The 22,618-nt window shown below is 38.7% G+C and overlaps 1 protein-coding gene across 5 annotated transcripts in view; it reads right to left on the reverse strand.

Moving 5' to 3' along the window:
* The window catches only part of LOC149079598 (tight junction protein ZO-1-like), a 326,888-nt gene that overhangs the window by 38,793 nt on the left and 265,477 nt on the right, over positions 1-22,618 (reverse strand). For all 5 annotated transcript variants that reach the window (XM_089240203.1, XM_089240202.1, XM_089240204.1 and 2 more), the window contains 8 exons: positions 14,963-15,087; positions 14,669-14,771; positions 8,044-8,131; positions 4,595-4,698; positions 3,441-3,612; positions 2,990-3,079; positions 293-344; positions 11-150 (listed from right to left, as the gene is read on the reverse strand). In XM_089240203.1, the coding sequence (XP_089096329.1) occupies positions 11-150; positions 293-344; positions 2,990-3,079; positions 3,441-3,612; positions 4,595-4,698; positions 8,044-8,131; positions 14,669-14,771; positions 14,963-15,087 (874 nt within the window). The remainder of the gene's footprint in view (positions 1-10; positions 151-292; positions 345-2,989; positions 3,080-3,440; positions 3,613-4,594; positions 4,699-8,043; positions 8,132-14,668; positions 14,772-14,962; positions 15,088-22,618) is intronic.

Here is a 22,618-nt window from a genome sequence, read left to right on the forward strand (position 1 = left end):
TATACATTACCTTCTGCAGCATGAGGCAATGGTGGTCTAGGAGGGATATGTTGGTCTTCGGATACTGAGTAAGAGTTGCTCTGCAAACGATTTGCATGTTGAGAATTATCTCCGTAAGTGGATTGAGTCATGTTCCAGTTCCCTTGAGGCCTTTGGGGAAAAAAAATAAATATTGAACTAAAAAAGCAGATGTCTTTTATTAAAAGCATCTAGAAAATCCTTATTTTTAGACAAAAATTTAGAAAATATAGTAAATGAAAAACTTATAATAATAAAATTGAGATATTTTTACCTCATCAAATTATTCTTGTCATCAGTAGGTTGTGGTGGTAAGCTATAGTCAGCTATAAAACAAAATAAATCAGAGTATAATTAGTATATGTTAATAAACGAACATATAAAAATACATTTAGAAAAGCAACAATCCCAAAGCAGCTCATGACATTCAAATTTAATTTTTAATATTCAATCTTCTAAGATGTAAATTACTAAATATGTATTTTGTATGGTCATTTAACAAGCTCCTACGTACCAATAATCAAATGACCAGAGAAACATATCATTATAAAGGATTTATTGTTAAAAAATATATCTTTGTAATACATTAATATTATAAAAAGTACACTGGGATGGAAAGTAATGATGTTACATAGTCAATTATTGCTATAGAGCAGAGGTCTTCAACCTTTTTTTAGTCGCAAGCACTGCCTGTGCCCATGATCAAAAGAAGCGCACCCCCTTACAGCAAGTTTGAAATATGGATGCACAAAAAATCAGGATGATTTCAGTTATTGAATGCAATATGTACAGGGTGTTTAATCAGGACGTTGATTAAAAGTGCTTTTGAGCATGAAATTAGACATGGGCATACAGCACTATGGTGCTCACGAGCAACAGGTTGAAGATGTCTGCTACAAAGAGTATCATTATATAGGATTTTCATGAGGTAATTAATCATAAAATAACCTATTGCCTATGATATCCAGTGCGATTGAATTTAATGTACCATGAATTAACATTTCTACATTTGAGAGAAATTTCAAGTTGGTAAATGCATTAAATTTTATTGAAAAATTATCCTTTCTAAACAAGTGCATCAAAGCTCCCTCAAGCACCGCACAATGCCAAGGATATTGATAATTGCCTACATAGTGTTAGTAAGAATTTAATTCCACTCAACTGTTACTGCCAAGAGAGCATCACTAGTAAATGATCGTTAGAGCTATAATGCCATAATCAAATAATTTGTAGCAATTAGCGCTAGGCAGAAATGAGTGCCAAAAGTTTGAACACCACTGTGATAAATAGTATATCTTAAAATCTTATGATAGTTATTCATTGATAGAAAATGAGCAACACACTTTAATATTCAAACAAAAAATTGCATATTATTCCAACCATATTATATAGGGAGCCGTTCAAGTATTACATCAGCAATTTTTTTGCTATTTTTGACCCCTTTCCTCCTCCGTCAGCAAATTTTCGTCAGCTTTGCCCCCACCTCCTATCGCATATTCATGGGATAAGAGACGTGCGCTGTGTGGGAGGGTACATAAGCAGGTTCGTGTCCCCCAGGCAATCAATTTTATTTAATGCAAAAATATTTCTTTAAAAAAAATAAATTCCAGAATAAAACACATTTATATGTTATTATAATCACTTTTTGTTAATTTCAATGCTATTTGAATTCTAAGAACTCAGAAATTTCTCTTCAAGAAATTCATTGCGACCCACTCTCTAAGCCATATATGTTAAACCTTTGGCCCCCAGACCAAATGTGGCCCTGGGGGTTATCTGATGTGGCCTGTCCCCTCAAACGGGATTTGGTAAAAATGAACTGAGCAACACATTTACAGATTGCTTAAGTGACCCATGGCAAAATTCCAGAGCATTTCAGCTGCTCGTGGCACATTTTCAGATCACTCAAGCAGACCCATGGCACATTCACAGATCACTTAAGTGACCCACTACACAGTTCCAGAACGCTTAAGCGATTCGTGGCACATTTAGAGATCCTTTGAGTAACGGGTGGTACAGTTTTAGAGCACTCAAGCGGCCCCCAGTGTGGTTCTACATCACTCAAGCTACTCGCTGTACATTTCCAATTACTAAAATAATCTGCGGCATAATTATGGATCACTTGAGTGATGCATTGCACAGCTCCAGAGCACTTAAGTGGCCCAGACACATTTCCAGATCATTTGGATCCGCGAACCATTTAGGGATCACTAAAGTGGCTCTGTAGGGGACTTATCAATACGGAAAATGTTAATTCAGGTAGAGAACGGTTTTCCTTGATTTTGGCGCACCGATTAAAATGCCATTAAGAATATTTCATATTTTTATAATGGGTGGTTGATGACGTAAGCATCATCCAAAAGTAACATCCTTTTGTAATTTTGTTTTGATTTTCTGGGGTTTTTTTTATTCTCGTGAGTTATTTATTGTTCTCTTTATATAATTTCAATTAACTCAGCTTAAAATGAACTTTTTAAATACCTTCAGATTTTGGAATCATACTTGGTTGCTCGATATACGTCAAGGAAATAACAAATCGCTCGCTTCTCGAAAGAGATGCTTCCATTCAGGAAGGAGATGTTATCACCAAAGTAAGATTGATTTGCCAAATAAAATGTTAATAAAATAAAATTTGTCTGGATAAAATACCTTTGAAATCTAAAATTAAATTTTAAAAACGTAATAAAGTTTCCTATATCATGTAAAACTTGTAACCTGAGGCAATTATAGCCATGCAAAATGAAGGTAATTTCTTCAATTTGTTTAACATTTCCATAACATTAATGAATAAGGATCATTTAGCTTGTACAGCACAGTGTATTTATTCTGTATAGGGTAGTTAAAATCCCCCCCCCTGTCATCAAAAGTCAGCAAATCAGAAACCCTTCCCCCCCCCCCCCCCCCATCAATGCTGATGTAATACTTGAATGACCCCATACAGACATTAATAAACAAATAAAATCACACTTACCTCTTGTTGGAGATTGGACATAAACATTCTGGTTACTCCAATGAGGCCTTGAAGAGGGAGTATCAAGGAAGGTTGCAGGCAATGCCACTTCTGGAAAGAGGGAACAGAAAATTAAAAAAAAATCCATAACATATTCATATAAAGGCACGTGAATAGTAAACATCTCTGTGTTTGTTTAAATTAAGTCCAAATATGAACAAACCATCAAATGACAGAACCTCCTATTGATATCCAGCAAAAATATCCACTACTTAGATCAAAGCATTATAGATCAGAGTTAAGTATTTTAATCATGGCTTGACATAAAGAAAGCATATGAATTTATTGAAAAGATGATAAAGAAACATCAGAAGCCTATGGAATATCGAGTAAAAACAAACACAAATACGTGTTACGACCCATATTTGAAGTGTCAGAATCAGATAAGCAGGAACCAAACAGTGATGCTTACCTTTACTTAGTGATGCAACAGGTTCAACTGCATTTCTACTAGCCCACTGAGCAACTGTTTCCATGTTTCTGGTCGGGTGTCTTCGGACGACCAAATGAAGCTTCTCTTTGCTGTTCTCAATCAGTTTTTTCGCCTCTTTCAATGTGACACAGTCGACACTGTTGTTATTAATCTGAAAAGTATTCGACCCAAAATATGTGCAATAGGAGAAGCAGTGACAAGTTCTAGATTCTAGTTCATTACAAACTAGAATTGTAGATCAAAAGACTTTTTTTGAAAAGCCAAACATTTTTTACTGAAAACCATTTAATTTATTAAATTTCTGAGAATAATATGTTTTTATTTCATTGTTTTGGTACAATTAATCTAGTTGCACAAAAAAACATTCATCAATATTTTCAACTCATTTGCATAAGGGAGCTCAATAGTTCTACAATTGCCATGACATAGTTCTCTGGGTACAGTACCTTGAGTTACGCATTGCTCAACTCATGAGTTATCCATATATTATGAGCAGAAAAAAATTAATACAACACTGTATGCGGAAAAAACTAATTCAACACAAAAAAGCTTAGGCTCTTCAGACTTGTCAAAACCATACTATGCACAGTATGCATATGACATACAGTAGATAAAATGACTTTAATCTATTATACATATGAAGAGGTTAAAGTCAGAGTGGCGCAAGTCTATTTTGTCCTCATTTTGAGGAAAAAGAAGGTTTTACTAGAGTTGTTGCCATATGTTCCCCCATGTTAAAAATTCATGATTTCACAATCTAGTGGCTCACTATTGAATATGAGACTTGATTTATTTCTTCTTTCAATAGTTTAGCACTTCTAGAATGAAATTTCTAGACTTGAGTCAGAAATGTTGAAAATATGACTAGCACTATTCTGACTTTAACTACCCTATACAGAATAAATACACTGTGCTGTACAAGCTAAATGATCCTTATTCATTAATGTTGTGGAAATGTTAAACAAATTGAAGAAATTACCTTCATTTTGCATGGCTATAATTGCCTCAGGTTACAAGTTTTACATGATATAGGAAACTTTATTACGTTTTTAAAATTTAATTTTAGATTTCAAAGGTATTTTATCCAGACAAATTTTATTTTATTAACATTTTATTTGGCAAATCAATCTTACTTTGGTGATAACATCTCCTTCCTGAATGGAAGCATCTCTTTCGAGAAGCGAGCGATTTGTTATTTCCTTGACGTATATCGAGCAACCAAGTATGATTCCAAAATCTGAAGGTATTTAAAAAGTTCATTTTAAGCTGAGTTAATTGAAATTATATAAAGAGAACAATAAATAACTCACGAGAATAAAAAAAAACCCAGAAAATCAAAACAAAATTACAAAAGGATGTTACTTTTATTATGCATCCTTATACATTAATTTTAGATAAGAAACCCACCACTGATATCCCATATCAATGAAATAACTTCTATTTTCAAAATACAGGGTGACGCAAAAGTCAAAAGACTTTTGAAAACTCAATAACTTTTTAAATATGTACAATAGAAAGATGCGGTTTTCACACAGATATGCTTAGAAACATCTAGGAAAAAATCGGAATAGTCACACGTTTTTCAAACAGATGCCGCAATTGTATAATGTCAAAAAGTACTTAACATGCATTTCATAAGCAGATGAGCTCATTGCGTAACACCTGCACAGTGATGGTAAGTCGTGGGAAAAATTGGCCAAAATTTTCCCATGTGGGAAATTTTGTGTGTTCTTCAAGAAAAATTTAGTCAAAAGGGAAATTTTGCTAGAAGAGATTATCATCACTGCACCCACACAAGGATATTGCTCAGATTTTTTTTTAGATTGAGATTTTGCTGTGAGAAACATTTCGGTTCGATACATCTTGATCTGTAGACCATGTTACCGTGGTGATAAAAGCCTCATTCTAGTAAAACTGTGGTGCCATCTGTTGAAAAAAAATGTAACTATTCTGTTTTTTTATTATTATAATGTAAAATAAAATCCTAGATGTTTTTAAGCATATCTGTGAAAACCACATCTTCTTATTGTACATAATTGAAAAGTTATTAAATTTCCGAAAGTCGTGATTTTCGGATCACCCTGTACATAGAAATGAGTAAATGAAAATTGTAATCAGTTTAATGAAATGGGGTTAAATGAAATTCCCGTTACTTTATATAATAAAATCTTATTAATATAGAAATTAAAGAATCATGTGATTTGCTATTTTGTTATACGGTATATTATAGTTTTTTATGAAGGTTGTTCAAAAACAATAAATATTCTACCATTCATTTAAGGAAACTTAAAAGATATATCTATATATAAATTGTGTGGTGTGTGTGTTCCCCATACATATCTACAATTTTAGACAGATCCTCCCCAAATTTTTCATATGTACCAAACAGCAGCCAAATTGAACAATAAGCTACTTCAAAAGTTCATAAGAGCTGGGCAACTGCTCAAAATCAGCAAAAATATGTCAGATAGCAATGCTTTCTGAACTTCAACAATGAATTTTAGAATGTTTACTTTTGTTACCATGGTTCCCTATCAATGTGTTTCAGACATGTATGTGCCTTCAGAATGGTTTGCCATTTCTTCTTCAACCTGTCAGTCCTGTTTATAATAGTGTATCCCTTTATAATTGTCTGTCACTTTTCAATCCCAATAATTGAAGAAAACCCGAGCAGCAGCGGGTATTAGGCCTATAGATATTATAATATGAAATATAACATATATAAACTGAAGAGCCAAAAAATTGGTACACAGGAATGCGTATGCAAATAAAGAGATATGGAACCAATCAGAGTACGGCGCTGCGGTCGGCAACGCCTATATAACACAACAAGTGTCTGGCATAGTTGTTAGATCGGTTACTGCTGCTACAATGGCAGGTTATCGAGATTTAAGTGAGTTTGAACGTGGTGTTATAGTCGGCACACGAGAGATGGGACATAGCATCTCCGAGGTAGCGATGAAATTTGGATTTTCACGTACGACCATTTCACGAGTGTACCGTGAATATCGGGAATCCGGTAAAAAATTAAATCTACGACATCGCTGCGGCCGGAAAAAGATCATGCAAGAACGGCACCGACGAGAATCATTAAACGTGACAGACGTGCCACCCTTCCGCAAATTGCTGCAGATTTCAATGCTGGGCCGTCAACAAGTGTCAACGTGCGAACCATTCAACGAAACATCATCGATATGGGCTTTCGGAACCAAAGGCCCACTCGTGTACCCTTAATGACTGCACGACACAAAGCTTTACGTCTCGCCTGGGCCCGACAACACCGACATTGGACTGTTGAGGACTGGAAACACGTTGCCTGGTCTGACGAGTCTCGGTTCCAATTGCTTCGAGCTGATGGACGTGTACGGGTATGGAGACAACCTCATGAATCCATGGACCCTACATGTCAACAGGGGACTGTTCAAGCTGGTGGAGGCTCTGTGATGGTATGGGGCGTGTGCAGTTGGCGTGATATGGGACCCCTGATACGTCTAGATACGACTCTGACAGGTACGTAAGCATCCTGTCTGATCACCAGCACCCATTCATGTCCATTGTGCATTCCGACGGACTTGACAATTTCAGCAGGACAATGCGACACCCCACACATCCAGAATTGCTACAAAGTGGCTCCAGGAACACTCTTCTAACTTTAGACACTTCCACTGGCCCCCTAAATCCCCAAACATGAACATTATTGAACATATCTGGGATGCCTTGCAACGTGCTGTTCAGAAGAGATCTCCACCCCCTCTTACTCCTCCGGATTTATGGACAGCCCTGCAGGATTCATGGTGTCAATAACCTCCAGCACTACTTCAGACATTAGTCGAGTCCATGCCACGTCGTGTTGCGGCACTTCTGTGTGCTCGCGGGGGCCCTACACGATATTAGGCAGGTGTACCAGTTTTTTTGGCTTTTAATTGTATAAATATATCATATTAATAAAAAGAAGGAAATTTGGCCATGATTGTGAAACCTTCATGAAAAAATTAATTATGGATAACATAAAAATTTGAACTTTTATATAGTGGAATTTGAAAATAAATGTTAATTGAATATTAGAAAACATTTATTCAACGGAATTCGAACAAAAGTTCTTAGAGAGATTAGTGATTGAAATTCTTGATTTCTTTCCCCATTTTGAAGTAATGAAAATTTTTGAGACTCAATTATTGCAGTGCATAAAAAATTGCAAAGATCAAGAATTTCAATCACAGACCTCTGAGCGGATATTCGCTTATTAATTAAGCGGTATTTTTCTTCCGGTATAATAAGGGAGGCAGAAATTTTACTAATTGGAATATTTCTGATTTAGGGCCCCCCCCCCTACAAAAAAAAATTAATTTTTATAATTTCCCCCCTCTTAATTAGCATACATGAGCGGGTCTGATGATATCATGAATATAATTAATTTTTGTAATTTATGTGTAAATTTGATCTCCAAGTTCGAAAAAAATATATTATTAATTTAAGGAATTTCATCTTTTTTACAATTATCGAGATGAAGAAATGAAGTTTCGTTTGAGATGTCGTACAGCAGTATAACATGCAAAATTAATCATAAAATGACGATACTAACCATCTTTCTTTTTACTTTTTGTCAGTGTAAACTTGAGGGTTTGTGGCTCATTCATATTTGATGGTAGCACAACTCTACGCTTTATAGCCTATTTAGGTAAAGAAACAAAACAAACAATATCAAACATTTTGAATGTTATTCTGTACGTTTATGGATCTAAAAATCACCTGGTTTCAAATTCAACTACTATATTTGCCAATCAGATTTTTTTTTGTTCTACATATACAGGGTGTACGTGGCATATTCTTCCAAATGAAAGGGGGGGGGGACGGATATACGAGTCCAAGTGGATCATGGAAACACCCTACCAACTATGTCCTATCTCGAACCGTTTTTGAGCTACGGTGGATAATCAACTATGGAGGGAGTCTGGAAAAAAACCCAAAATTTGTGAAGTTTCTGAAAGATCTACACGCAAACTAAGCGCAAATTTGGATAGAAGAGAAAAAATTACTAGAAGGTGACACCAATTTCATCGAAATATCGGGATTTAATGGCGAGCTAGCTACAAGCGCTGAAAGATTGGTGAAGTTCAAAATCGAATTGTCGCCAAAATTTTTAAATTCCAATTCCGCAAACACCCTGTACCAGCTTTCGAAAGAGCCTACAACAGACATCTTCAACCTGTTGCTCGCGAGCACCATGGTGCTCCCTGAAGTACACAGAGTGCTCGTGTCTGCTTGCGTGCACTTGATAAACGTTCTACATAATTAAACACCATGTACAAATTGCGTTCAAGGATTCAAATCATCCCGATTTCCTGAATTCGTGCGTCAAACTTGCCGTAAAGGTGCTCTTCTTTTGATGATGGGTAGAGGCAGTGTGCTAGCGAATGGGAAAAGGTTGAGAAGACTTCTGGCTTACAATAAGCTATATGGGTGTTCTGGTTCAGGAGAAATTTATTCTTTTGTAATTGCAATACATCAGTGAAATCAACTTTTGACGAAGTAGAAATTCGACGAAAATTCGGGACTGGCAGTTGCAGATTTTGGCGACTATTTGATTTTACGCAAAAAATCCTATGAGGTGACATTACCTCTATTAAATTGGAACCATACCTTTACGACAAGGATGCTCACAACCTTTAGGAGAGAACTCCTAAAACTGATCTCCCCGTTAAAAAGTCTCGCCACAGACAACAACAGGATATAAATATTCAATCATTACACTTCACGTCTGAAATATAGATGACAGCACTGAAAAATCTGTAGGCACACCACCCGATACGCACATAAACTGCTAAGTACACACACTCACACTTCCGGCCCAATTTACTCGGTAGTAAATTGCCCATGGCGATAGACCAGTGTTGCGCTTGGTTCGAAAGAAAAAGGTCACTTAAGTGGTAATGTGCCATTTAGTTCATTTTTACAGAAGAAGGTTTGAGGTCACGGGCCATATCAGATGACTTCGCGGGCCATGGGTTGAGCACAGGGCCACCCTTTCCAGACGCGGGTGTCCAGTGCGAAAATTATAGCAAGGGCCCCTTAACCAGATTTCTTCTTCGGTGGAATAGGGGGAATCAAAAATATTCAGAAAATTAGAATCATGAAAATTCAGAACAAATACAAGAAATAATTTCAGAATTGGTGAAAATTCATAATAAGTGAAGGAAATACATAGTTTCAGAATTAAGGAAAATTCACAATTCCAGCATTGAAGAGAATTCCCAGCAAATGATAAAAATAGTTTCAGGATAGGTGAAACTTCACTCAGAGTGTCAGAGAATTGATGAAGATTCAGAATAAATGAAAGAAATAGTTTCAGAATCGATGAAAGTTCAGAATAAATGAAAGAAATAGTTTCAGAATCGATGAAAATTCAGAATAAATGAAAGAAATAGTTTCAGAATCGATGAAAATTCAGAATAAATGAAAGAAATAGTTTCAGAATCGATGAAAATTCAGAATTTATCTCACCATCAGTTCCAGACATGGTGGAAATTCAGAATTTATGAAAGAAATAATCCCAGAGTTTTTCCTTTCTAGATGAAAAAATGCAGATTTTTCCCAGAATTGATGAAAAAATTCATTATTTACGAAAGAAATTACTTTTACCGTAAATGCAGGGACCCCAAAAACGGTGCGACCGCAATAGCCGCGAACCCCCCTAAGCGTATGCATGCTCTACGATGAAACGGTTGATAAGATCATAACTTTCGAAAACTGAGTTTTCGAGGGTTACGATAAGATACGCTGCATTACGACTCACAGGAGACACCCTGTAATTTTTCATACTTTTAGCAGAGCCGATAAATGCATATGTTGACACGCGCATTTGTATGCTCGTGTGGAATATACCACGCAATATTTACAAGCAAAACTGATCTTTATCGGAATCCAGATCGAGTTCCGATATACTGTGTCTCTCACCCAAAAAAAAAAAATCTAAATCTTCAGAAATGCTAGGAAGGATATTTCGGACTTCGGGGTGTCATATATTCAATTTATTTCTTCTTTTCCTACACAACTCCTGGGGAAAAAAGGGGAAAAAAAACCCAACTATTTCAGTTATATAACCAACAAAATACCAAGGAGAAAAAAAAAAATCCATTTTTTTTCCCACCACCAAAAATGAAATTTCAATTTTTTTTTTTTTTTTTTTGCACCTCGAATTTCAGGCTTCAGTTTACCACAAAATTTTAAACCATATCTGGAAAAAAGAAAAACCCTTTTTTTCATCTTTTCCCTATCGTTTAAAAAAAAAAATGATTTTTTCCCCCTTTTTCATCCCGGAAATCGTCATTTTTCCCTGCGGCAAACGGGGAGGAGAAGTTTCAAAAAATTGGAAAATAAAAATTTAAAAAAAAAAAACAGCATTTTAGATTATATATACGTGTATAAAAAAAATGCTTTTTCGCAGCCGAAATACTTTAAAATATCTCTCAATGCAACCCTCAGGGGGAAAAATACTACGGAAAAAAAAATAATATTAGAGAAAAATACCGACACACACAAAATGGTTTTACGACTATTTTCTCCTACGCGAAAATGCGATCTCCGTTATACTCTCTCTCTTTTCTTCCAAACCAATCACGAAAGGTAATGCATAGTACATGTTATTGGTTTTATTTCAATTTATGCACGTGGTAAAGAACTGACAATACGCAATATTCTTCTCGCAATTTCCCCCTGTGTAATGGGAATTTTCATTCCATAGACATGCAAATAAATCGTGAGTATGTGTTTTTGATGGCTTGGAAAAAATCTTTTTATAAATGATTTATGCGGATATGCACTTTTCTATGCGATATGGATTTGGTTCTTGGAGTTCCAAATTGAACACGCTATCTCGATTTGCGAGGCATTCCCATCAGTGGGTAGTTTGGCACCTTTGCGAAGCCTTCTGGAAAGATTAATTCTCCTGGAAACCTTACTGCTATGATACATGGTATACATCGGTGTTACCCCCAACCTTTATCGTGTCACGGACCCTTCGTAGTGAAGGTCAATGCATCTGGGACCCCTGTAGCCAAGACAAATACACCGCGAACCCATTTGATTGATTATAGCGGAGGTCAATTTCATCCTACTTCCTCTCAAGTGAAAATTAAAATGTTTATAATTCATGTCATAAAAACAAATTTTCCAACATTAAATATGTTGGAAAATTGCCGCTGTGGTGGTCGAGTGGTTATAGTGCCGGACTCGGGATGCGAGGATCCGGGTTCGAACCCCACAGTGGTGGTCGGCTGAAGTTGGTTTTCTGTGGTTCCCAACTTCAAGGCGCAAATGCGAGCCGATCTCCCCGTTAAAAAGTCTCGCCACAGAGAGCAACAGTCCTACAACGGTAAATCATTCAACCATAACACTTCACTCATAGTTAGTAAAACTGGGGGCAGATGACAGCACTACACATAACAAGCATTACACAGAAACAAACTTTACGTCAGGTTGCACTACACGTACACGCACATTCCCGCATGTACCGATTCGTTGGGGGGGGGGGTTCCGCGGGGGGGGGGGGGAAAGCATGTGTGGTGTAGCAGTAGTAGGTAGGGGCTCGGGGATCCATGATGTTCTTAAGTCAGCCACCTCGTTGGGCAATTTGCCTGTTGTGGCGTTGTATTTGTATTTGTATTAGATGTCATTTATATAGTGCAGGTAATTGAAAATGATCCTACGGATCCCTGCCCCTCAAGGGCTTCACGGGTGAATTAGAAACACCCATGAAACCTGAGACGACTTTTTATCCCTTAAATTCCTGATGATGTTTCCTTATTCAGAGGTAAATGAATTCCTAATCAAAGAGACACACATTGGGACGGATGCCCTAATCCAGTTTCCGAAAGGGAGCAATGGAAGGGTCCGTTGGGGGGCGATTGAAGCTACGAGTATAGCATAGGGTCCTATGGGTTTTGTTGAGTTGGGGCCGATGAGAGAAAAATAATTTCGAAGATGGGTGCGAGATGGAATAAAAAGTTTAGAGAACTTTTATGCCTTTTTGAACAGAGGTTTGGCTGTATTGACAAATTTGCATCACGGCTTTAACCCTTTAAGTGACACACCAGAAATCGTTAAACTCCCTTCAAAAACTGATGCCTTTTTTTTTTAATGGATTAGGCTCTTTTTCTTATTTTCAGCAGGTGCACACAAAGTGATATAGGGAAATGCATCAACACATCCCTGTCCCACCCAAGGGTATTCAGGTAACATCATAATTCCGACGCCGCGAGAACCACTGAGAGAGAGAAAAAGGGAACGCGACATTTTTTTTTCTCACTTTATTGCCTCTGCGACAGGACGGGGAAAAATGCCCTGTCGCTCCTTGTAGTAGGTGCAAGATTACCATATTTTGGCGACTCCCGAAGTGGGAATTATGCACGTATTTCTCGAATAAGTGGGTAGGGATCCTGATTGATATTCGAAAAATTATTACTTTTTGACATGTAGTATCGTAGGGTTCCCAACAGAATCTTCTCGATAATTTCCTTTACCAAAACTCAAAAATCTCTGACTTTTCCTGACCAAAGCTCCTAAAGAAAAGAAAAAAAAATTCAAAGTCTAAAGCCCCCAACCCAAAACATGGTCCAGATATTCTCTGTGGGAAAACAATGCAGTCCAGATTCATAATTGAAGCTGGTTCTCCTGTTCAACAGAACTGAAACTTTTGAATACTTATCAAAAAAAACAAAAAAAAACTGTCCTCTACTGCTGTCTCAGCAGCATCATGGCTCCGGGGCAAAATGAAAGAAGGCGTAGTTACCAAATTCTTAATTTACATATTTATTGTCATAAATCATTCTGCCATGTCTTATCGTGGAAGCTCCTATTCAACTGAGGTCCCTTCATGGCCCCCACAAGAGGATGGGTGTAGTGGCAGGGTTTCTATCAGGGGACCCGACCCCAAAGCAGAATGTGCCAAAATCTGCGTACGTCGCAGAACAATTAGTCCTACTGAAGAACAATTTGGGAGAATTTTAAGTGGGCAAAAAACACTATTACATGTATGAGGATTTTTACCGCAGAACATTTCCAGTCAGCTGAGGGTTCGTCGCAGAACAGTGATACACATTCTGCTTCGGAGGGGATCCGAGATGATTCTCATCGGATTCTCTCGTTGTGTCTTTCACACTACAAATTCAAAATGGGGGGGGGGGGGCGTGAAGAGTCTAACTTAGATTTCAGCCTGGAGCCTACTGCTGCATCTCCGTGTGCTGCCACTACTACAAGGGCAGGGCAGGCAGAGCTCTAGTACGGGGGCCGGACAAATCTCATTGTTAGTGTTTTTTTACACTATAAATTCACTATAGAGAAGGCTCCACCAAAGATCTCTGGTGGGGGGGGGGGTAGGTGCAGGTGCCGAGATGTTCGCGAGCAAAGGAAAAATTTTATTCTTACATCAAATGTGTGTGCCCTCCAGCTTTTTTTTCTAGATAAGGAAGCATTGTCTTTTGTTTCACCTGAACTGACTTGTTTCGCTGCTGGCAGAATTCCGATATCTGTGGAAGAATGACAAAATAACATGCTGGCTTATAGAATATGAGGAGCTTTTTTCTCCGCGTGTACACGGAAGCATTCTCAGACTCTTACTGTCCACATCTTGATAACCTATCGCCCCTTCCCATGAAAATAATGTATTTCTTACTTTTGTCGATAACCAGTAAACGGTGAAATTTCATCAGCAGAAATATGTCTTCTAGAAAGTATTGAAAACAATTATGCAGTACAATATTATATATTACGTGTGATAAAACTGGAAGCCCTTACGCCACCTATGAAACAAAACTGTAAAAAACAACCTTCCCAGGTGACTGGGAAGTCAGTGACTGCATCACTTCTCTCGTTCTGGCAGTAGAGTTCTGGGACACCCTGTATAATTTATCCATTCATGTTATTATCGATTACATTTACACTGTACTCGCACTCTCGAGTGAAATTGTTCCAATTCTGGTCAGTGGTGTCGACGACAGACAGTTATGTGATATAAAATGATGGACATCAACACCATGTGGATTATTTCGCGACGACTTGCGAATCTAAGACCCGTGACTAACATTCAGTAGATCAACATTCATTCGATAGTAGTCGCTAGCCTTAAGGAGGAACAGTAAACATTATAATGTAAGCGGTGCAACATGATAACTTGTGATGAATCAAAAGCGGGAGGAAACAAACATGCTTACCAGACTGACTGTATTGCCACATTCTCTGAGCACCTGGACCGCCGTGGAGTTATCGACATTTTCCAACGATATGCCGTTCGCACTAATGACCCGATCATTGATCCTAAAGAGACAAATTTCATCGTTTCTTGCTTAGTCTGCGGTTATCTAATTTCATTCCAATACCCGACCAATAAAATTCGAATGTTATACCATTTGATAAGGTTTATATTATCACGGAGAACATCTCGAATTCGTTTTTATTATCAAGATAAAAAGATGCTATGAAAAAAACGTGTGTAATATATATATTACCTGAGTTTTCCTTCGGCGGGACCGGCTTTCAAAACATCTGATATAGTGATGGAAGGATCACCGTTGGCGAAATGCGGATTATCCCTGCCGCCACTGACAGCAATGCCGAATCCATACCCTGGAACCTAATCGATGAATTACAATAAATTATGATCAGAATTTATCGGGGGGAAGGGAAAAATCTGATGTATAAATGAAAGAGAAGGAATTCCCACACACACACACAGAGCAATTCGCGAAGTAAGAATAGTAGCTTACTTTGGCGGTGTAAATCTTCATTTCACAATAAAAGAGCAGCTAGGCTCTTGAAGCAAATGCATTGAAAATTGATATTGCTGTATAGTGCGTACCATTCATGAAAGCACCAAATCATCAATAACAGGGTTCATACCCATGAATAAGGGTTTTTGAACCGAAAATCCACGACAAATAGTAATAAATAACATTTACAAGCAGCTTTAGCTCATCGGCGTTCTAATAGAGTCAAGTCGTGAAATAACGGGGGAAACTTGTTACGGCACATACTTCGCACGGACTTAAGAGAACCTCGTGAAACCTTCACCTTTACGTATCTATAAGATAACGCAACCCCTTACGCATTTCAAGGAGTACGCACGTCTATGGGTATAGACGCGCGTAAGCCTGCGCATATCTGGCCTTGGCCGTCTTGAGCGCATCACAGGCCCCCCGGTTGGAAATACTCACCAATCAATCAACACGCTTTGCTTATTCTCGAAAATTGCACCCACCTCTCGTTAACATGAGATCCTTCTGCAACTGTGGCACCCCCCCCCCAGCTTGTGCCCAGCTTTGGCTGATAGATGGCGCCAAAGTGTCAGTACATGGGTCGAATTCCATTACGATGGATCCTTGCCTGGCAATGGCATGGCGAAAGAGCAATTTGACGACATCTTATGCGATCTTAATAGGCTCTACTACAATGGGTGCACATGCCTCACAGATGAATTGTTCAGGCTCATACAGCATTTGAAGACTCTTACGGCAAACAGTGAGACTTCAAACGCCGCATCCCGGGGTGGGGGTCAACTGTGGCGCCATCTACTAGCTAAAATAGTGAATAATTTTGCAAATCGATGTAAATAAAATTCCAGGCATGCCCCATCAAAAGTGTCATTTGCTCCATCTTTCCATCTATCACTGTTTCCAAGTGATAAATCTGTACAGTTCAAAGTTAGGCAGTTAATTCTGACATGTCTCGTATGTGTCTCACCGTGGGGGAGTGTATAATAGAGACTAGCGACGAAAACAATTGCATTGTTTTGTTCTACACCGCACATACTCGAGGAGCGAGGCGAAGAAGAGAAAAAGGCCATTCAATGAGGCGCGCGACTTGAACCAGCACCTTCTACAGGTAGAAGGACTCTGCAGTGTTTGCCATAAACGTCATTCAGACTACCTAGCAAGTTTGCCACATTTTGAAACACAGCAGAGAATCTTCCTGATTGGCTCACAAATACCGCACAGTGATTGGATGTGGGGCATAGAAATCGCCAATTCCGAGCCCGATCATTTCTTTTCCTCACTACGATATTACTACTTCACCAAACACCAACTCTGGCCATATCGCTATATTGCAATTTATTGCCATTAGTGAGATGGGTTGGAAATGAGTTGAGTTTATTAGGGAAAATATCTTATCTATATCCTCCCTTGGGTTTGAATCCGGTACCCTGACAACAACCTTCACGATGGTAGACGAGCATCTTACCACCATGCCACTCGGGGGCACAACGATGATACTGGCAAGAGCAGGGAATTTTTTTTCCCCTGAATATTCTGAGGGAAAATGGGCTACTTACTGACGTCACAAGCAGACTGCAGAGGCCTTCTATTCTTGAACGAACATGTTTGTTTTCACCTCGATGTGCTGATTTTCGCTATCTACTGATTGGTCCGTTTCTTCCAATTCCGAAAGGGGAAAGAAAAAAAAATTATTTCCCTCTTCTTTAGAGGGATCATCATCATCATCATCACGCCATTTTACAATTCGGAACCTCCTCCAGCCATTTCTCTCTATCCTCCTCCTGCTTTACTATGAGCGGACGTCTCTTCCTGACCCCCCCCCCATGCATTTTTTTTCCTTCCTAGTCACAATCTTTGTAACTCGTACATCTTCGCTCCGCTATAAGCACAGCCTAATTATGTAATAGAATCGAAGAGAAACAAACAGTTTTGCCGGCGATAATTCAAATATAAAGAGAAAATGTAATGCGATGTGATAATAGTTAGATGATCAGATATACAACAAAACGGTTGTGCTTCTTCCAGAGTGGATCCAGCATACGCCTCTGCCCGGGACGACTCAAAAATCACCAGGGATTACGGAAAAAAGTCCTCAAAAGCCTGTTTTCTACGGTGCGTGCAGCGTGAAATCGCTAATTGGTTAAAAACCTTAAATTCACATTTTTTAACCAATCAGCGTTTTCACGCTGCACACGGTGCAGGTAACCTGCTCCTAGGAAAACCCGGCTTAAATCGTGACGTCTATTCACGCCTAATGATAAAAGTTTTATCAGCACATGATATTGAGGTATCACATATATACACCCTTTGAATAAACTCATAATCATATTATCAGCCTATCATATATCACACACCCCTATTGAATAGCTATCTTCAAACACCAACAGCGGATAACAGAACTTTATAATACATAATAAAATTCACCCTCCAGACACTTCTAATCTCATACTCAAAGCAAAGAGAGACGGACGTATTCATAAACGTTATAAGACGTGTAAGAAACATATCCTTTACGCAATATCTATTCGCGAAATAAAATAAAAAAATGGAAAGGGACGTATATATCCGTTCACGGTGAAAAATAAGCACATTAGAATATTTTTGTTTTGCTTCCGACAATGACAGAAATATTACGAGAGGGGGAGAAAAAGAAAACGATGAAAAGAATCGGTAAAAACGTCCATTTTCTTCACCGGGAAAGAAAATACATATAAGCTACATCGAGAGCGCTGCTAACTTAATCTTTCTCTGGATCCACCACCACCACCGACTATTTCAAGGGAAAATGGCCACGGAATTAGTCTTGCCAAGTATAAATCTAAAGGAATTGCCTTTCTATTTTAGTTCTTACCCCTCCCCACCTCAGATATATTACCAACCATAGAAGGAGATAGGCAATGGTGGAATGGGTGACGGTGGAGCCCACACACACACACGCACACAAATCAACCGGCCCATTGATTTTGTCATTACCCGATCGAAACCGTGTGAACATAGCTCAATGTTGCTTAGTTGGTTCCGCAAGGTAAGTCAGTCGAACTCACCGCAAAGAAAATCGCCCAAGTAGAGGAAACAAACAGCTAAAAATATAAACCTCACGTGAAATTGAACCTTTCTAAATTGATCACCCAAGGCAGGGACGTAACTAGGATGTTTGTGGTGGTGGGGGGGGGGGGAAGGGGCAAACACCACTGTAAAATTCCATGATTTTATATGACGGGGGTTTTTTTGTTACCAACTAAAATTTGTCACCCCATTAATTTTTCCGATAGTTGCCCCCTCCCCCCCAAGTTCTGGCCATGGTAATGGAACCCTCTGCTCTATTGGTCATTATAGACCAAGGGTGCTCAACCTTTAGAAGAGTGCTGGGCCGCTTCACTGATTTGAAAACATGCCGCGGGCTACTAAAGTGATCTGCAACAGCAACGTGGATTATGGCTTAAAAGTGCTCTGGAAATGTACCACGGGCCGCTTAATTTTGCCGCGGGCCATTTAAATGTTGTGTAGTTGTGTTTTCGCACCACTCACATAATTTTCTTCTCGTTTCCGTTGTACCGCTGTTTGAAGACTTTTTTTTTGGTATAGTCAGGGCTTGACAAATTGCAAAAAAAAAAAAAATTGCCAGATAAATTTTCTAAGAGCCAAACAGCCCCCCCCCCCTCCTCGAGAAGAATGACCAAAATACATTTTTTCAGGATTTTTTGGAACGATATTTTTCCATGTTGGTGAAAGGAAAAAAAATCACACTAACCGGGTATCGAACTCGCGACCTCACTGATCATTTCTGGAACATGTAACGTGTATACAATATGCATTTCACTCTCCGCTACCATACGCAGGTTTTTAACAACTAACTGTTGCGAAGACGAATTTTGGAAAGAGAAAACTCAACTGCCTTTTTGCGGGGAATCGAACCCACATCCTTCCACTTTCCGGGTGAACGCCCTAGACCAGAGGTCGGCAAACCGTGGCTCGCGAGCCACATGCGGCTCTTTGGCCCCTAGAATGTGACTCTTCCACAAAATACTCACAAAAGAGCTCACAAAAACTCCAGATTTTTGAAAAATCATGTTTAGAGAGACGCATTTTGGCCATTTTGTTCTCGCTCCTTTCCCCTCCCTAGTGAGTCATCTTTTTCGCGGGCTTTTGCCGAAAGCCTGACGCTGCTGTCATGTGACACTTCCGCGACCAATCAGGTGAGTCGAAACTGTTACGATTGCATCTTACACACACTCTCTCACCCTCTCGTCTTCTCATAGAGAAACCACAAACCACACATCATACATACATACATGGGATGCAACACGTGTGCTCTCCTTTCCCTCACCAGGTATTTCTAAGACGCACTTGAGCACCGAATAAGTACGTATTACATATCATCACAACTCTGCAGACAGACATTGTGCCTCTGGGCCAATGAAACCCCTCACAGAAATCAGGCGATTGCCTTTGACCAATAGCAGTGGTCTTCACCAACTTGGTTTGGGAACACACGAGGCTTTAGCCAGAGAGACAGAGAGGTATTGCTGAAGGTTGGACGTCCAACATGTCGCGCTTGAAGAGTCCTGAATTTATCCTAACCCCGGGTCGAGATCCCTCAATGTAGGGGACGCAGGAAAACCTTGCCCGAGATGACGGTGAGTGATTCAAATTATATAAATAATTATTGTGTGTTTAATTTGGTGGAGTGAGTGTGTCCAATGTTTCATGTAAATTGTATCGAGTTTAGAGTAATTCACGGTGTCGAAGTATTTTCAATGAATGAATAAAGTTAAATTGTAAATTCTCAAATTGAAAAGGTTATTATTATCAGTTTCGCAATGTCCTGTTCATAATGCCTAGTAATATATAATATGTCGTGCTACGAAACTATTTCGTTTACATCTCCGGCCGCGTCCGGCGTACCTCTTCAACATAGAGTGGTACCGGCGAACCAACGTACAACAAAACTAGGAAGTTCGGGAAAAAGTTGTCGAAAACGAGGCTTTTTTGCCTTAAGGTACTGGGGGGGGGGGGGGGCAGATAGACGCAAAAGACGAGTCTCCTCTGGGAACATGAGGGGGGGGGAAGCATGCAATGTTTTCCTTACCAAAGGAACGTCAATCTCTACCAAGCCAGATCATAGAGGACGCCGCTCCTGAACCACCACCTCTCATGATGACTCCCGTGGCCACCTCTCTCCATCCGCATCCAACATCGGTCATATACAAGATGGGTATGGATGGGAGAGTCTGAAAGGGTCGACCTCAATGAACGTACCTCAATCAGATCGAGGATGTTTTTAGCAAAGTCCAGCTTAGGAGTACCCTAATTAAGTTAATAACAATGTACGGACGGTCCCGTTCAGTGTACACGAGCTCCAAGGAAAGATTGAGGGATTCGTTGTTTTTGTAGTATAGTGCGTTCACCCGGAAAGTGAAAGGACGTGGGTTCGATTCCCCGCAAAGACAGTTGAATTTTCTCTCTTTCCAAAATTCATCTTCGCAACAGCCAGTTGTTAAAAACCTTCGAACGTGTATACTATCGGCATATGGGCTGGGAATAATAATTTTTTTTTTCTGTACCACTATTCTCACTACAGGCGTCCGTCGCTGTACGCGATTAATTAGTTCCGCAAAATAGTCGCGTAAAGTGAGTTGAATTTAACATGGGGAAGATGGGGTTTTGTTTTCTTCAGAAGGATTAAAAAAATTAAACGGAGCAATTAAATTAGCAACGGAACATTTTTTTAAATGAATTAATTATTGAAACTTATGAATAAATCCGGTGAATTATAAGGAAATATGAATGAATTAAATTATCACATTCAGTCTTCACTACTTCTGATTGGTGAGTGTGGATGTTTTCTTTTCTGAAGAACCTGCTATGATAGGCTGATAAAATGAAAGAGTCGATATTCGGCTTAGGCCGGTATTGCACTATAAAAGTTTGATAAAATCCCTTTCATAAAACTTGAAAATCTAACCAATAAGGTTATTTGTTACATTCTATAAAATGTAACCGTTGACCTTATTGGCTGCATTTTTCAAATTTTATAATAGGACTTTTATCAAACTTTTATAGTGTAATACCGGCCTTAGACAAGCAGCATTTTTCTTCTAAGGCCAGAGAATTACACTATAAAAGTTTAACAAAAGTGCATTTATGAAACTTGAAAAATTCAACCGACGAGTTTATGGTTCTAACGATAGTTATATTCCAGCAAATGCAACCGATAACCTTACTGTGTGGCTGCATTTTCAAGTTTTAATAAAGAACTTTTATGGAAATTTTATAGTGAAATAGAGGCCGTATGAAAACTTTAATAGTAAAGCCGAAAAAATTCCGCATATTTCTCGCGAATATGAAAAAAATTCCATTTTCAACTGGAACTACTTTTTTCGACCAAGTTTCCCATGGCACTGCCAACGCGTGTTACCAAACTTTGTTCATCAGTGAGATCTTCGGAGTTGTATCTGAAAATTTCTCTCACCTACACCATCAAGTCCAACGTATTTCGTCGTCAAAGGATTTCACTACGTTACACACACATGTTCAATTTTCAAGCCCATTTCCAGCATGAAACTCCAAGCCGAATATTGCATGTCGAAATTCCTAAAATCAACTTTTAAAAATCGCGTTATAGCGTAATCGCGTCGAGAGGGATATACCTGTACACTATATCGCGCATAACCTTCAGCGACGTCTCGAGGAGAACATCGGTTGAGAAACGCTGCCCCCCCCCCCTAAAGGCATGAAAACGGAAGGGAATATTGACGTCAAGGGCTACGTCATCAAAACTAGTTAATTACCCTTTTTTTTTCAACATGCGGCATTTAATGTTTAATAATGAACATTCGGGGTTACGTTTATTTTTTCAAACTTTCCATTCAGAACGGAAATTAAACTTTCATTCCAGAAAGTTTAATGAGGAAACCGAAAGAAAATTCAATTTTTTTTTAAAGGGTAAACTCACACAGAAACGGGGAAAATTTTTGCCCGGCGGTGATTGGGGGGGGGGGAATTTATTGTGAATCAGCTTCTTTATTGAGATTACATAATGAGAAAAGAATGTTGATTACATATTTGTGCTCCTTTTTCATCAATATCTAATTACGATTTGAGGGGGGAAACGCTGGTATTTCGACAAAGAATCAATGATGTTTGAATTTTGACTTGAGTTTCAAATACAGTGAAACCTCACTACAACGATACTTGATCTAATGATAAATCTCTTCGACAATATTTTTTCAAACCGTATCTGGAACAGCTTATAGTCTAATTTTAAATTCCTCTCGATACAACGATATCCTTTATTCCTCACCAGTTTCTTGTCTAACAAGGGTTTCTGGTAACATCGGTATTTTGCACTATCTAAGGTAGCACCCTTCAAAGGTATTGATGAAGTTGCCG

The sequence above is a fragment of the Pholcus phalangioides genome, unplaced genomic scaffold (assembly GCF_987345545.1).
Source record: "Pholcus phalangioides strain wild (caught in Gottingen) unplaced genomic scaffold, Ppha-v1.0 ptg000012l_1, whole genome shotgun sequence".
In the NCBI taxonomy this organism is placed as follows: Eukaryota; Metazoa; Arthropoda; class Arachnida; order Araneae; family Pholcidae; genus Pholcus; species Pholcus phalangioides.